The sequence below is a fragment of the Pristiophorus japonicus genome, chromosome 9, assembly GCF_044704955.1.
Source record: "Pristiophorus japonicus isolate sPriJap1 chromosome 9, sPriJap1.hap1, whole genome shotgun sequence".
In the NCBI taxonomy this organism is placed as follows: domain Eukaryota; kingdom Metazoa; phylum Chordata; class Chondrichthyes; family Pristiophoridae; genus Pristiophorus; species Pristiophorus japonicus.
The window spans coordinates 49563433-49578366 of record NC_091985.1 but is presented as its reverse complement, the minus strand read 5'-3'; the positions used below and the strand labels follow the sequence as shown (position 1 = coordinate 49578366).

The window sequence follows — 14934 nt, the reverse complement described above, 5'->3', positions numbered from 1 at the left end:
TAAGGATATTTCCCCCTCAAGGCGGGGAGTCTGTAAGAATAAAAGTGTTTAGTAATGATAAAATTGATTCTATATATATATGTTAAAAGTGTAGATTATACAGAAAGGCTGCAGTGTTGAAACAAAATGGATGACTTCCCCAAGTTCATGTCTCCATGGCTTTGAAACTCACCAAACTAGAAAAGGTGTTAAATGGAAAGCCATTAACCTAATCAATGAATTTCACCAGCCCTCCAGACAGACACATGTATGAGGAGAAGCCAATCAGGGATGGCCCTGGAACCAAGATACAATCCTGAGGCTTCCTGAGAAACAATGGCCTTAAGGAGTATAGTAAGTTAAGCCAAAGATTGCTGGCTCTCTGCAAAAGTAGGACCTCCCTCTACAGACCAAGAAGCAGGCCGTGTGCTTTACCAGAGGGAAGTGACGTATACCTTTTTATAAATCATTATTGTAATATTGTATCTGTTGTAACTAAGTCGATCCGTAGGATAGCTGACGACTTCTGATAAATGTGCATGTGTGTGTGTTTAATAAACTGTTCCAAATTGTTTTAAAAGAATCAGTCTCACTGTCAATTTAACACCAGAGATTTAGAAATCTTACATAACACAAGTTGTTGATACTGAATTTCAAAAAATGTACGAACCACAACTTTCTCCCTTTTTTAATGTACATCAAATGCATAAACTTACTATATTGAATACATATTTATTGAACAGGAAAGAAACAAACGTTAAGAAATAATCACTGAAATATGTGAATATGTTAATATATGTTAATATAGAAACAAGTACAATGACACTTAAAAAAATGACTTTTGGAAATAAAAATTAAAATATTACCAAAAAGCTATTCACTTCCAATTATATATAAATTATGCATTTTCAAAATCAAAATTTAAAATTCCATCATACAAATGCTTAATGTTAAATTATCTCCCATGTGTATCAAATTCCATCTCTTTCCATGATTTGGAAGCATTTCTTTTATATTGCTCAAGCTCCTGAAAAGATAAAGTAAAGATAAAATAAAATTAGAGAATTTTGTTTATTGGTTCAGCAACATCTAGGAATTAAAAACAACTGAATGATCTAATAATGTTTTAAAACAATAACACAAGTAGTAACTTACAAATCACAGGTATGATTTTATAAGCATCTACTTTAATGAGAGGCAGGTAGTTTATTTGTTCAGGAACCCAAACATTTAAACTACCAGTATAATTGGCCAAATGAAATCATCTTCCAGTGTTACTGTGACAAAAACATACTTTTAGTCTCTGAAATGTTTAACTTTACTACTAGAAACAACACACATGGGCTTAATTATGGTTTGTGAGCTAGGCTCCGCATTGCATTGCAAACAAAAGGGCAGAAATTCCGAGGAGGACTTCCCACGGGCAAAGCAATAAAGCATAGAAATAAAATGCGCACTTACCTGAAGCTGCTGCGCCCACTGGAACTCCCGATCCACAGGCCACCTCTCCCTGCGATGCGCAGCGCGTGCATGTAGGGACGTCCGCAGGAGTCATGTGTGCCTGGACACCCAATCACAGGTAAGTATTTTCTCATTCATTGTAATAGGTGTTTCGTAAGTTACGAAATTCCTATTACAATGAATGAGGAAAAACCCCAAAACTCACCAAAAATACATAAAATATTGAAAAAACACCTCACAATAAACTAATAGAAATTAAAAATGTTACACATGTTTTTTAAAGAAAAAAATTCCCAATTTTTAAAAAAAAAATTAGGGTTAGTATTTAAAATATTATCTGAGTGGGCAGGGTTTTAACATGTTTTTAAAATTTTTATTTTAATCATGTTTTTTCTATGTTTTTAAACTCTTATTCCTGTAAAAATAGGCTATGCGCCTGCTTTTTCAGGCGCAAGAGTTTTGAGGACATTTGCCATGCATGATATGGGTAAATAGCCCAAATTTCCACGTACAAATGTCCTCGTTCCAGATCTGTGGATGATCTGTCAAGCTCCAGCTTGACAGATAGGAAAAGCCGGTTTTCAGCGCATGCGCATTGTGCATTGAAAACCGGCTTTTACGATGCCTTCCCGGGTCCGTAGAAACTTCGTATGGGTCCGGGACATCGGAAATTCTGCCCCATTATTGCAAACTAAGGTCAGTTCAATGCATCGGGTGATGGTCCCTGAAACAAATGTGTTCTCACGTTAATACAAGCTGAATGAAAGCAATCAGTTCCACACACATAGATCAGTGTGTTAGCTGTGCAGCCACAGCCAGTGGGCTTGGTGTTACTTAAAGCTTTGGGCTAGTCTATGGAGGGAAGTTAGGCTCGAGTGAAGTTATATTTTATCTATCAAGGAAAAGGAAAGATATATTTGAGTATTACACTGTTAACTGTTCATTCATCGGTTTTATTTAAATAATCCATTAGTAGGTTCAAATGCCCGAGTCTCTGATTTGGTGAGTGAATATCTCATTTCACCTTTGAAGAAGATCTCGTAGCAGCACTTCATACATTCCGATAATTAGTGTACAGTGTAAGGGTTCTCTGCGATATCCTCTGGGCCTCAGTATTCTTCACCGAGATATTGAACAGAAAAAGGTACACTCCAGGCAATATGGAAAGCAAGGTTCACTTATAGAAGTGTCTGGGGGTATGGTAGCATTGAGGCTATGTTACTAGACTAGTAACCCAAAGGCCTGGATTAATGATCCGGAGACACAAGTTCAAATCACACCACAGCAACTGGGGAATTTAAATGCAGTTAATTAAGTAAATCTAGTACAGGGTGTCAGTAATGGTGACTATGAAAAAAAAACATCTGGTTCACTAATGTCCTTTCGGGAAGGAAATCTGCCGTCCTTACCCTATATATGACTCCAGGCTCAGCTATATGGCTGACTTTTAACGGCCCTCTTAAATGGCGTAACAAGCCACCAAGTTGTACCCAACAACACCGTGGGAGTACCTTCACCACACAGACGGCAGCAGTTCATGAAGGGCAAATGGGATGGCATGCATTTTTGAACATAAAAAAAAATTCTTTGCATGAATATCGGGTGGGTAGCATCGGACATGCAAACTTCTCCCATCAGTTTAACGCTCATACGGTGAAGATGAAAATTTACCCCATTTTGTTTGGAATTGTGGGTTTAAATCCCATCATTCCATGGAACCATTAGGGTGCCAAGTAAATTGTTTTAAAATGTACAAGTTTCGGTTACAAACAGTCTACTCACGCTTCCATGTTAACTTTCAACTATCATCACTACATCTATTGCTGAATATGGTACTAAAGATTAGCTAAACTTGAAGTCGCAACATCCTTACAGATTTGAATGGGACAAAACAAGAAATAAGGAACAATTTAGGAATGTTATACTTCCAGAAAGAAGGAAGGACATTTTTCACAAGTTGGATCCTAGTTTAAGGCTGAGCCTGCTGTTTTACCAACATACCTTAAATCTAACCAAAATTCAAATCTTTTGATGTGGAAGGCTCCAAGGAAGTTTGTTACTTGCTATTGCCTGCTATTGAAACTAAAAATGACAAATCTACCTCAGTACTCAGAAATCTTGATAAAATAACTTGGACTGGCATCAGAGCTGTGAATTTGTTTTTTTAAATGTGATTTGTATACTGTACTTTTATTGTGTAATTAAATGTAAACTAAAGTGAACTGTTACATACACAATTCATATAATGGATCATCAAAAGATAATTCAATGGGTTACTAAAGGTTATGAGGAAGCTTTTTTGTGATCTTACAGTATTATTGCACCTAATTAAATATTACTGTTTGCTTATCTTAAAAATGAAATTTGACACAGTTTAACCAGAGTGCAAACAAATATACACCCGCGAGAGGGTACTAAAGTGCAACAATAGTTGAGACAAAATAAACACCCATTTTTTTTTTTAAACTCAAATTTTTCTTCTAAAGTATACAACACAGAATTGTTAACCTGAAAGCAGCATCAGATCTATAACTACCAAAAAAGGGGATAAATCACTATGATCTGCTCTTGTTTACCTCCTCTGAGTGGCTTACAGAGTGGCAATGGCAGAAGTCACACAACATATTGTGGAATATAAACCATTGATATTTATTAATTTTAAACATGGATGTTCCCCTTTTAAAATATCCATAAAGAAAAAGGCAAGAAGACTCAGATGAACTGAAGTAACCAAGGAAAATTATAGACTGTGATGTAAGGAATTTATAAACTTTAGTTCAAGGCTAAATTTACATAAAATAGCACGCCCATTGTGAGTGCACAGTACAACTAAATTTCTATCATCCAAGCAAGCTTATACAGTTTTTTACCTTTGGATTGAGTATTAACTAACTCCAAGATAACTGGGGACAATGTACCATGTGAACTGCTGCAGAAAAACCTGCAGTCACCTCTTTCATTATCTCACAAGTTATCTAAGAAATTAGTCAAGAGCAACTCTTGTAATTTTGGTCAATTAATATACAACATGTCCTGAGGATTAAATTTATAATCCAGTCACTAAGATACGAATTATCATTTCAACTTTCACCAGGGTATTTTGCAATGGCATTGATAAAATTCAAAACTTTGGCCGACATAATTGACATTTAAATGAAACAAACTTTGAAGGGATGAGAAATAATTTGACCCTCAGGAAATTGAGCTGAACTGTTATTGGGTAAACTACAGACAAACATTGGGTAGTATTCAAAGTACATGGTATGATACAAAGTCAGTACATATCCCTAAAAGGTAAAGTATCCACTTGTGTAGTTAAGCAACCATGGTCAACAAACAAGGTAATAGACAGTGTCAAACTAAAGGCTTACACAATACAATAAAAAGTGGAATACAAGTGGAATACAGCAGACTGGGAGAGCTATAACAAGCAACAAAAGGAAAGTAGTAATCAGGTGCAAAAAGGAATATGATCACAAACACAAGCAATGTCAAAACTAATAGCAAAAAAGTTTTTATAAATAAGAGAAAGTGGTTAAAAAGGAATGTGGGCCTATTAAATACAGATTCAGGTGAGACGATAATGGACAATAAGGAAATGACAGACTTTTTAAATGAGTACTTTGTCTGCTTAGGAGCAGACATTTTACATGGATCTCCTCCTTCAACATTATCACTTTCCGCTCCAGTGACAGTGAATAGGATGCCCAATTTAAAAAAAACTGCATTTATACAGTGCTCATGACATTAACATGTCTCAAAGCATGAGCAAATTCCTCAGCAGCTTGGTTTGGAGGCTCTGCATGACTGACCTGATAAGCATGGAAGCTCAATAAGAAAAATCAAGTAATCTTAATTTTTAAAACTTTTACGTTGCATGGACTGGAATGGACTAGAAATCTACCAGATAAACAAATATAATTAGTGTATACTGCAATTGTGTACATTACCTGGTCCTTTTGTGTCCTCATTGCATCCACTTCAGGTTCAGCATACTGTGGGTCTTTAGTTGGATCCTCAATATCTTTCAACTTGCTAGTGTTCTATAAATATAAAACAATTTGTTTTAAGTCAAAATTAAATAGCTATAACTGCATTACATGAGTTAAGGTTTAAACATTTCTATATTAAATGTCATTATTCACAAATGGATTCCATGTATTAAATGGATTCCATGTGCTCAACAGACTTGCAGTGAATAGCTGCGATACAACCTGTATGTACACTCATTCATTCATTGCCTTTCATAGGAGGGGGGTGGGATGAGAGCAGACACCGAGTAGTAATTAGAAAAATTAGGGGAAGTGACTGAAGTCGTAGCCAGTAATATAGGTACTGAGGAGGCTTTTGACAGTGGGGGGAAAGGTAACAACGTGGAGGGGTTTAGGAAAGGAAATTATCTGTCCTTTAAATGCAATGTCCACGCTGTCTTCAGCATTTGCACTTTAGAACTGCTGACTGAAGGCAGCTTAGGAGCAGACATTTTAGATGGATCTTCTCCTTAAGAACATAAGAAACAGGAGCAGGAGTAGGCCATTTGGCCCCTTGAGCCTGCTCCGATAGGATCATGGCTGATCCCTCAGTGACATTATCACTTTCTGCTCTAGAGACAGTGAATAGGATGCCCAATTTTTCAAAAACTTCATTTATCTAGCGCTCATAATGTCAAAATGTCTCAAAGCACTTCATACAATGAATTACTTTTGAAGGGCAGTGATTGTTGTTATTGCAAGCAAATGCAACAGTCATTCTCTGTCAGCAGTGAACCATGAATAGCCAGGAGATGAATGACCACTTAATCCATGAGGATATTTTGATGGTGCGAGTTAAATGTGTGGGAATCCTGAACTCCTTGCTCTTTTAATACAATATGGGAATTTGAACATCCACCTGCACCACTGAAACAAGCAGAAAAAACACCCAAGAGACAATAGGGTAGATTTTCTGACCACACTCCCATTGCAGAGCCTTGGTTTAACATCACAGCCGAAGGATGCTTCAGACTGTCATAAAGCCACACAATAGCCAGTTATAAAAATGTCTGCGCCCAGACACTTAAAAAAAAATATTTTTATGCTTATCAAGGTGAAGGTTGTTAGTGCTGAGGAATGGAACTCTTTCCATTTTAGGCACACAGCGTCAGTAACAAGCATTCCCAGGTGAGGTGTAGCACAGCCAAGTGCGCAGTAATGCTCCCTCTACTTGGAAGAAGGGACTGTGTGTAACGTAGCCAAGTCGAGGAGGCGAAAGTCCGGGGCAGCATCCGAGGCCTATAAAAGGCCCAGTCGGTGAGTCGGAGGAGGCGGGAGTCCGGGGCAGCGTCCGAGGCCTATAAAAGGCCCAGTCGGTGAGTCGGAGGAGGCAGTCGAGGAGGCGGGAGTCCGGGGCAGTGTCCGAGGCCTATAAAAGGCCCAGTCGGTGAGTCGGAGGAGGCGGGAGTCCGGGGCAGCGTCCGAGGCCTATAAAAGGCCCAGTCGGTGAGTCGGAGGAGGCAGTCGAGGAGGCGGGAGTCCGGGGCAGTGTCCGAGGCCTATAAAAGGCCCAGTCGGTGAGTCGGAGGAGGCGGGAGTCCGGGGCAGCGTCCGAGGCCTATAAAAGGCCCAGTTGGTGAGTCGGAGGAGGTGGGAGTCCGGGGCAGTGTCCGAGGCCTATAAAAGGCCCAGCCAGTGCAGCTGCAGCGGGGAGACATAAAAAGTAGAAAGAAATTGAAGGTGATGTCACAGCCAAGGGGGTAAGTGATTGGCTGGTGATTGGCAAGTAATTTTTCTTTTCTATATCAGTAAGTAAAATTTGGCAACAACAATGCTAAATGAAGTAATATAAGGGTTAAGTCATGGCAGGACAGCTCGGACACGTGTTATGCTCCTCCTGTACTATGTGGGAAGTCAGGGACGCTCCCGGTGTCCCTGACGATTATGTGTGCGGGAAGTGTATCCGCCTCCAGCTCCTGACGGAGCGCACTACGGCACTGGAGCTGCGGGTGGATGAACTCTGGAGCATCCACGATGCTGAGAATGACGTGAATAGCATGTTTAGCGAGTTGGTCTTACCGCAGGAAAAGGGTACACAGCCAGATAGTAAATGGGTGACCAGCAGGAAGAGCAGTGCAAGGAAGGTAGTGCAGGGGTGCCTACGGTCATCCCCCTGCAAAACAGATACACCGCTTTGGGTACTGTTGAGGGGGATGACTCATCAGGGGGGAGCAGCAGCAGCCAAGTTCATGGCACCGTGGCTGGCTCTACTGTACAGGAGGGCAGGAAAGAGAGTGGGAGAGTTATAGTGATAGGGGATTCGATTGTAAGGGGAATAGATAGGCATTCTGCGGCCGCAACCAAGACTCCAGGATGGTATGTTGCCTCCCTGGTGCAAGGGTCAAAAGGTGTCTCGGAGTGGGTGCAGGACATTCTGAAAAGGAGGGTGAACAGCCAGTTGTCGTGGTGCATATAGGTACCAACGATATAGGTAAAAAAACGGGATGAGGTCCTATGAAACGAATTTAGGGAGCTAGGAGCTAAATTAAAAAGTAGGACCTCAAAAGTAGTAATCTCAGGATTGCTACCAGCGCCACGTGCTAGTCAGAGTAGGAATCGTAGGATAGCTCAGATGAATACGTGGCTTGAGGAGTGGTGCAGAAGGGAGGGATTCAAATTCCTGGGACATTGGGACCGGTGGGACCAGTACAAACCAGACGGTCTGCACCTGGGCAGGACCGGAACCAATGTCCTAGGGGGAGTGTTTGCTAGTGCTGTTGGGGAGGAGTTAAACTAACATGGCAGGGAGATGGGAAACTATGCAGGGAGACAGAGGGAAATAAAATGAAGGCAAAAGCAAAAGATAGAAAGAAGAAAAGTAAAAGTGGAGGGCAGAGAAACCCAAGGCAAAAAACAAAAAGGGCAACATTACAGAAAAATTCTAAAGGGGCAAAGTGTGTTAAAAAGACAAGCCTGAAGGCTCTGTGCCTCAATGTGAGGAGTATTCGGAATAAGGTGGTCGAATTAACTGCGCAGATGGCAGTTAACGGATATGATGTAATTGGCATCACGGAGACATGGCTCCAGGGTGACCAAGGCTGGGAACTCAACATCCAGGGGTATTCAACATTTAGGAAGGATAGGCTGAGAGGAAACGGAGGCGGGGTGGCGTTGCTGGTTAAAGAGGAAATTAATGCAATAATAAGGAGGGACATTAGCCTGGATGATGTGGAATCGGTATGGGTGGAGCTACGGAATTTCAAAGGGCAGAAAATGCTAGTGGGAGTTGTGTACAGGCCACCAAACAGTAGTAGTGAGGTTGGGGACAGCATCAAACAAGAAATAAGGGATGTGTGCAATAAAGGTACAGCAATTATCATGGGCGACTTTAATCTACATATTGATTGGGCTAACCAAACTGGTAGCAATGCGGTGGAGGAGGATTTCCTGGAGTGTATTAGGGATGGTTTTCTAGACCAATATGTCGAGGAACCAACTGGAGGGCAGGCCATCCTACACTGGGTGATCTGTAATGAGAAGGGACTAATTAGCAATCTTGTTGGGGAAGAGTGACCATAATATAGTAGAATTCTTTAAGATGGAGAGTGACAGTTAATTCGGAAACTAGGGTCCTGAACTTAAGGAAAGATAACTTCGACGGTATGAGGCGTGAATTGGCTAGAATAGACTGGCAAAGGATACTTAAAGGGTTGACGGTGGATAAGCAATGGCAAACATTTAAAGATCATATGGATGAACTTCAGCAATTGTACATCCCTGTCCGGACTAAAAATAAAACGGGGAAGATGGCTCAACCTTGGCTAACAAGGGAAATTAAGAATAGTGTTAAAACCAAGGAAGAGGCATATAAATTGGCTAGAAAAAGCAACAAACCTGAGGACTGGGAGAAATTTAGAATTCAACAGAAAAGGACTACGGGTTTAATTAAGAAGGGGGAAATAGAGTACGAGAGGAAGCTTGCAGGGAACATAAAAACTGACTGCAAAAGCTTCTATAAATATGTGAAGAGAAAAAGATTAGTGAAGACAAACGTAGGTCCCTTGCAGGCAGATTGAGGTGAATTTATAATGGGGAACAAAGAAATGGCAGACCAATTGAACCAATACTTTGGTTCTGTCTTCACGAAGGAAGACACAAATAACCTTCCGAATGTACTAGGGACAGTGGATCTAGTGAGAAGGAGGAACTGAAGGATATCCTTATTAGGCAGGAAATTGTGTTAGGGAAATTGATGGGATTGAAGGTCGATAAATCCCCAGGGCCTGATAGTCTACATCCCAGAGTACTTAAGGAAGTGGCCCTAGAAATAGTGGATGCATTGGTGATCATTTTCCAACATTCTATCGACTCTGGATCAGTCCCTATGGACTGGAGTGTAACTAATGTAATACCACTTTTTTTAAAAAGGTGGGAGAGAGAAAACGGGTAATTATAGACCGGTTAGCCTGACATCAGTAATGGGGAAAATGTTGGAATCAATCATTAAGGATGAAATAGCAGCACATTTGGAAAGCAGTGACAGGATCAGACCAAGTCAGAATGGATTTATGAAAGGAAAATCATGCTTGACGAATCTTGTGGAATTTTTTGAGGATGTAACTAGCAGAGTGAACAAGGGAGAACTGGTGGATGTGGTATATTTGGACTTTCAAAAGGCTTTTGACAAGGTCCCGCACAAGAGATTGGTGTGTAAAATCAAAGCGAATGTTATTGGGGGTAATGTACTGACGTGGATAGAGAACTGGTTGGCAGATAGGAAGCAGAGAGTCGGGATAAACGGGTCCTTTTCAGAATGGCAGGCAGTGACTAGTGGAGTGCCGCAAAGCTCAGTGCTGGAACCCCAACTCTTTAAAATATATATTAACGATTTAGATGAAGGAATTGAGTGTGATATCTCCAAAGTTTGCAGATGACACTAAACTGGGTGGCGGTGTGAGCTGTGAGGAGGACGCTCAGAGGCTGCAGGGTGACTTGGACAGGTTAGCTGAGTGGGCAAATGCGTGGCAGATGCAGTATAATGTGGATAAATGTGAGGTTATCCATTTTCGGGGCAAAAAAAAGGCAGAATTTTATCTGAATGGCGGCAGATTAGGAAAAGGGGAGGTGCAACGAGACCTGGGTGTCATGGTTCATCAGTCACTGAAAGTGGGCATGCAGGTACAGCAGGCAGTGAAAGCAGCAAATGGTATGTTGGCCTTCATAGCTAGGGGATTTGAGTACAGGAGCAGGGAGGTCTTGCTGCAGTTGTACAGGGCCTTAGTGAGGCCTCACCTAGAATATTGTGTTCAGTTTTGGTCTCCTAATCTGAGGAAGGACGTTCTTGCTCTTGAGGGAGTGCAGCGAAGGTTCACCAGACTGATTCCAGGGATGGCTGGACTGTCATATGAGGAGAGACTGGATCAACTGGGCCTCTATTCACTGGAGTTTAGAAGGATGAGAGGGGATCTCATAGAAACATATAAGATTCTGACGGGACTGGACAGGTAAAATGCGGGAAGAATGTTCACGATGTTGGGGAAGTCCAGAACCAGGGGACATAGTCTTAGGATAAGGGGTAGGCCATTTAGGACGGAGATGAGGAGAAACTTCTTCACTAAGAGAGTTGTTAACCTACTGATTTCCCTGCCGCAGAGAGTTGTTGAGGCCAGTTCATTGGATATATTCAAGAGGGAGTTAGATATGGCCCTTACGGCTAAGAGGATCAAGGGTATGGAGAGAAAGCAGGAAAGGGGTACTGAGGGAATGATCGGCCATGATCTTATTGAATGGCAGTGCAGGCTCGAGAGGCCGAATGGCCTACTCCTGCACCGATTTTCTATGTTTCTATGTTTGCTGATGATACAAAGACGGGAGGAAACGCAATGTGTGAGGAGGACATAAAAAAATCTGCAAAAGGACAGACAGGCTAAGTGAGTGGGCAAAAATTTGGCAGATGGAGTATAATGTTGGAAAGTGTGAGGTCATGCACTTTGGCAGAAAAAAAATCAAGAGCAAGTTATTATTTAAATCGAGAAAGATTGCAAAGTGCTGCAGTACAGCGGGACCTGGAGGTACTTGTGCATGAAACACAAAAAGATAGTATGCAGGTACAGTAAGTGATCAGGAAGGCCAATGGAATCTTGGCCTTTATTGCAAAGGGGATGGAGTGTAAAAGCAGGGAAGTCTTGCTACAGTTATACAGGGTATTGGTGAGGCCACACCTGGAATACTGCGTGCAGTTTTGATTTCCATTTTACGAAAGTATATACTTGCTTTGCAGGCAGTTCAGAGAAGGTTCACTAGGTTGATTCCGGGGATGAAGGGGTTGACTTATGAGGAAAGGTTGAGTAGGTTGCGCCTCTACTCATTGGAATTCAGAAGAATGAGGTGATCTTATCGAAACGTATAAGATTATGAGGGGGCTTGACAGGGTGGATGCAGAGAGGATGTTTCCACTGATGGGGGAGACTGGAAATAGAGGGCATGATCTTAGAATAAGGGGCCACCCATTTAAAACAGAGATGAGGAAAAATTTCTTCTCTCAGAGGGTTGTAAATCTGTGGAATGCGCTGACTCAGAGCTGTGGAAGCTGGGGCATTGAATAAATTTAAGTCAGAAATAGACCGTTTCTTAAACGATAAGGGGATAAGGGGTTATGGGGAGCGGGCGGAGAAGTGGAACTGAGTCCATGATCGGATCAGCCATGATCTTATTAAATGGTCTACTCTTGTTCCTATTTCTTATGCTCTTATGTACTCTGCCCCAACAGTGTGGTTCAGCCCCAACCTCAAAAACACCCACTACTGCATCTTACAATAATATTTTAGTTATGAAAGAAGTTGAGTATTTAGAGATAATGTGGTTTACGAGACGGTTCACAGAAGTCAGCATGCAGCAAAATACAAAATATATTAATTGGTTTACAAACAGATGGCAATGTTACCTCAGATGGAAATTGCTTCTCATATACTTTCTTCCACAGATCAATTGGATTCCGTGCATTTATCTTTCCCAAGTCAACTTCAGCAGCTGGTGGAGACCCTGTGTGTATATATAAAAATGATCAAGACAAATGCTAAAGAACAACAGGATTGCTGGTCTACAACCTCCCATTTGTCCTACCATAATATCACTATGGTTATAATTGCTAAATTTTGAGTAATCCTTTATTTTTAATTTTAATGTTCCTTGTGTCACAAATGTAACTTGACAAGTACAGATGCTATTGTGTGCAGTTTCACTATTATTGTAGTAACTTCCAGTGAGAAGAAATGTGACTTAGTTTTTTGGTCAGCCAGGCATCCAACACACACACAAAAACCCTTCACCATGTTACAAGTCTCCAAATCAAGTTACTGAGACATCCACCCTTAACCTACTCATTCTCTTCAACTACCACACCATCTCTAAGCTCTCTTTCCTCTCCAAGAACTCAAATGAGTCATTGCCTCCTAGTTCAATGCCATTTCTTGCAACTCTCTGTTCTGGTTGGGCTTCTACCATTCTGAAACAGCCCTATGATATCCTTTATATATTATCCATCCTCCTCCTTTATGCAACACTTAATATCTTGTCCGGGGTCAAAAGAGTTGAGAGGCCTATAAAGGCCAGTGAGACCAGGAGCTCGGGGAGTCGGAGAGATGGGAGTTCCGGCGGCAAAGAGGAGAGGCCTATAAAGGCCCAGCCGGTGCAGCTGCAGCAGGGAGGCAAGAAAGTAGAAAGAAATCGAAAGGTGACGTCACAGCCAAAGGGGTAAGTGATTGGCAAGTAGTTTTTCTTTTTCTTTTCTTTATCAGTAAGTAACCTTTAGCACTGTTGTTGCCAAATTAAGTTTATCTAAGGGTTAAGTCAATGGCAGGACAGCTCGGACATATGTTATGCTCCTCCTGTACTATGTGGGAAGTCAGGGACGCTTCCGGTGTCCCTGACGACGACGTGTGCGGGAAGTGTATCCGCCTGCAGATCCTGATGGACCGCATTGCGGCACTGGAGCTGCGGGTGGATTCACTCTGGAGCATCCACGATGCTGAGAATGATATGAATAGCACGTTTGGCGAGTTGGTCTTACCGCAGGAAAAGGGTACACAGCCAGATAGGGAATGGAAAACCAACAGGAAGAGCAGTGCAAGGAAGGTAGTGCAAGGGTCCCCTGTGGGCATCCTCCTGCAAAACAGATACACCGCTTTGAGTAATGTTGAGGGGGATGACTCATCAGGGGAGAGCAGCAGCAGCCAAGTCCATGGCACCGTGGCTGTCTCTGCTGCACAGGAGGGCAGGAAAAAGAGTGGGAAAGCGATACTGATAGGGGATTCATTTGTGAGGGGAATAGATAGACGTTTCTGCGGCCGCAACCGAGACTCCAGGATGGTATGTTGCCTCCCTGGTGCAAGGGTCAAGGATGTCTCGATACGGGTGCAGGACATTCTAAAAAGGGAGGGTGAACAGCCAGTTGTCGTGATACATATAGGTACCAACGACATAGGTAAAAAAATGGGATGAGGTCCTACGAGATGAATTTAGGGAGCTAGGAGTTAAATTAAAAAGTAGGACCTCAAAAGTAGTAATCTCAGGATTGCTACCAGTGCCACGTGCTAGTCAGAATAGGAATCGCAGGATAGCTCAGATAAATACGTGGCTTGAGCAGTGGTGCAGCAGGGAGGGATTCAAATTCCTGGGGCATTGGAACCGGTTCTGGGGGAGGTGGGACCAGTACAAACCGAACGGTCTGCACCTGGGCAGGACTGGAACCAATGTCCTAGGGGGAGTGTTTGCTCGTGCTGTTTGGGAGGAGTTAAACTAATATGGCAGGGGGATGGGAACCTATGCAGGGAGACAGAGGAAAACAAAATGGAGACAGAAGCAAAAGATAGAAAGGAGAAAAGTAAAAGTGGAGGACAGAGAAACCCAAGGCAAAAAACAAAAAGGGCCACTTTACAGCAAAATTCTAAAGTGTGTTAAAAAGACAAGCCTGAAGGCTCTGTGCCTCAATGCGAGGAGTATTTGGAATAAGGTGGACGAATTAACTGCGCAGATGGCAGTTAAAGGATACGATGTGATTGGCATCACGGAGACATGGCTCCAGGGTGATCAAGGCTGGGAACTCAACATCCAGGGGTATTCAGCATTTAGGAAGGATAGACAGAAAGGAAAAGGAGACGGGGTGGCGTTGCTGGTTTAAGAGGAAATTAATGCAATTGTAAGGAAGGACATTAGCTTGGATGATGTGGAATCGGTATGGGTGGAGCTGCGGAATACCAAAGGGCAGAAAACGCTAGTAGGAGTTGTGTACACCAAATAGTAGTAGTGAGGTTGGGGACACCATCAAACAAGAAATAGGGGATGTGTGCAATAGAGGTATAGCAGTAATCATGGGTGACTTTAATCTACATATTGATTGGGCAAACCTAGCTGGTAGCAATGCGGTGGAGGAGAATTTCCTGGAGTGTATTCGGGATGGTTTTCTAGACCAATCTGTCGAGGAACCAACCAGAGAGCTGGCCTATCCTAGACTGGGTGATGTGTA

At 42.2% G+C, this 14934-nt stretch overlaps 1 protein-coding gene across 2 annotated transcripts in view; it reads right to left on the bottom strand.

Moving 5' to 3' along the window:
• Positions 1-717: 717 nt before the first annotated feature.
• Positions 718-14934, bottom strand: part of dync2li1 (dynein, cytoplasmic 2, light intermediate chain 1) — a 58724-nt gene continuing 44507 nt past the window's right edge. The window contains exons 9-11 of one of the 2 annotated variants that reach the window (XM_070889341.1): positions 12355-12452; positions 5391-5483; positions 718-1006 (exon numbers count right to left, since the gene is read on the bottom strand). In XM_070889341.1, coding sequence (XP_070745442.1) covers positions 935-1006; positions 5391-5483; positions 12355-12452 — 263 coding nt within the window. In that variant the 3' untranslated portion in view covers positions 718-934. The remainder of the gene's footprint in view (positions 1007-5390; positions 5484-12354; positions 12453-14934) is intronic. The other variant, XM_070889340.1, reaches the window with a different exon arrangement.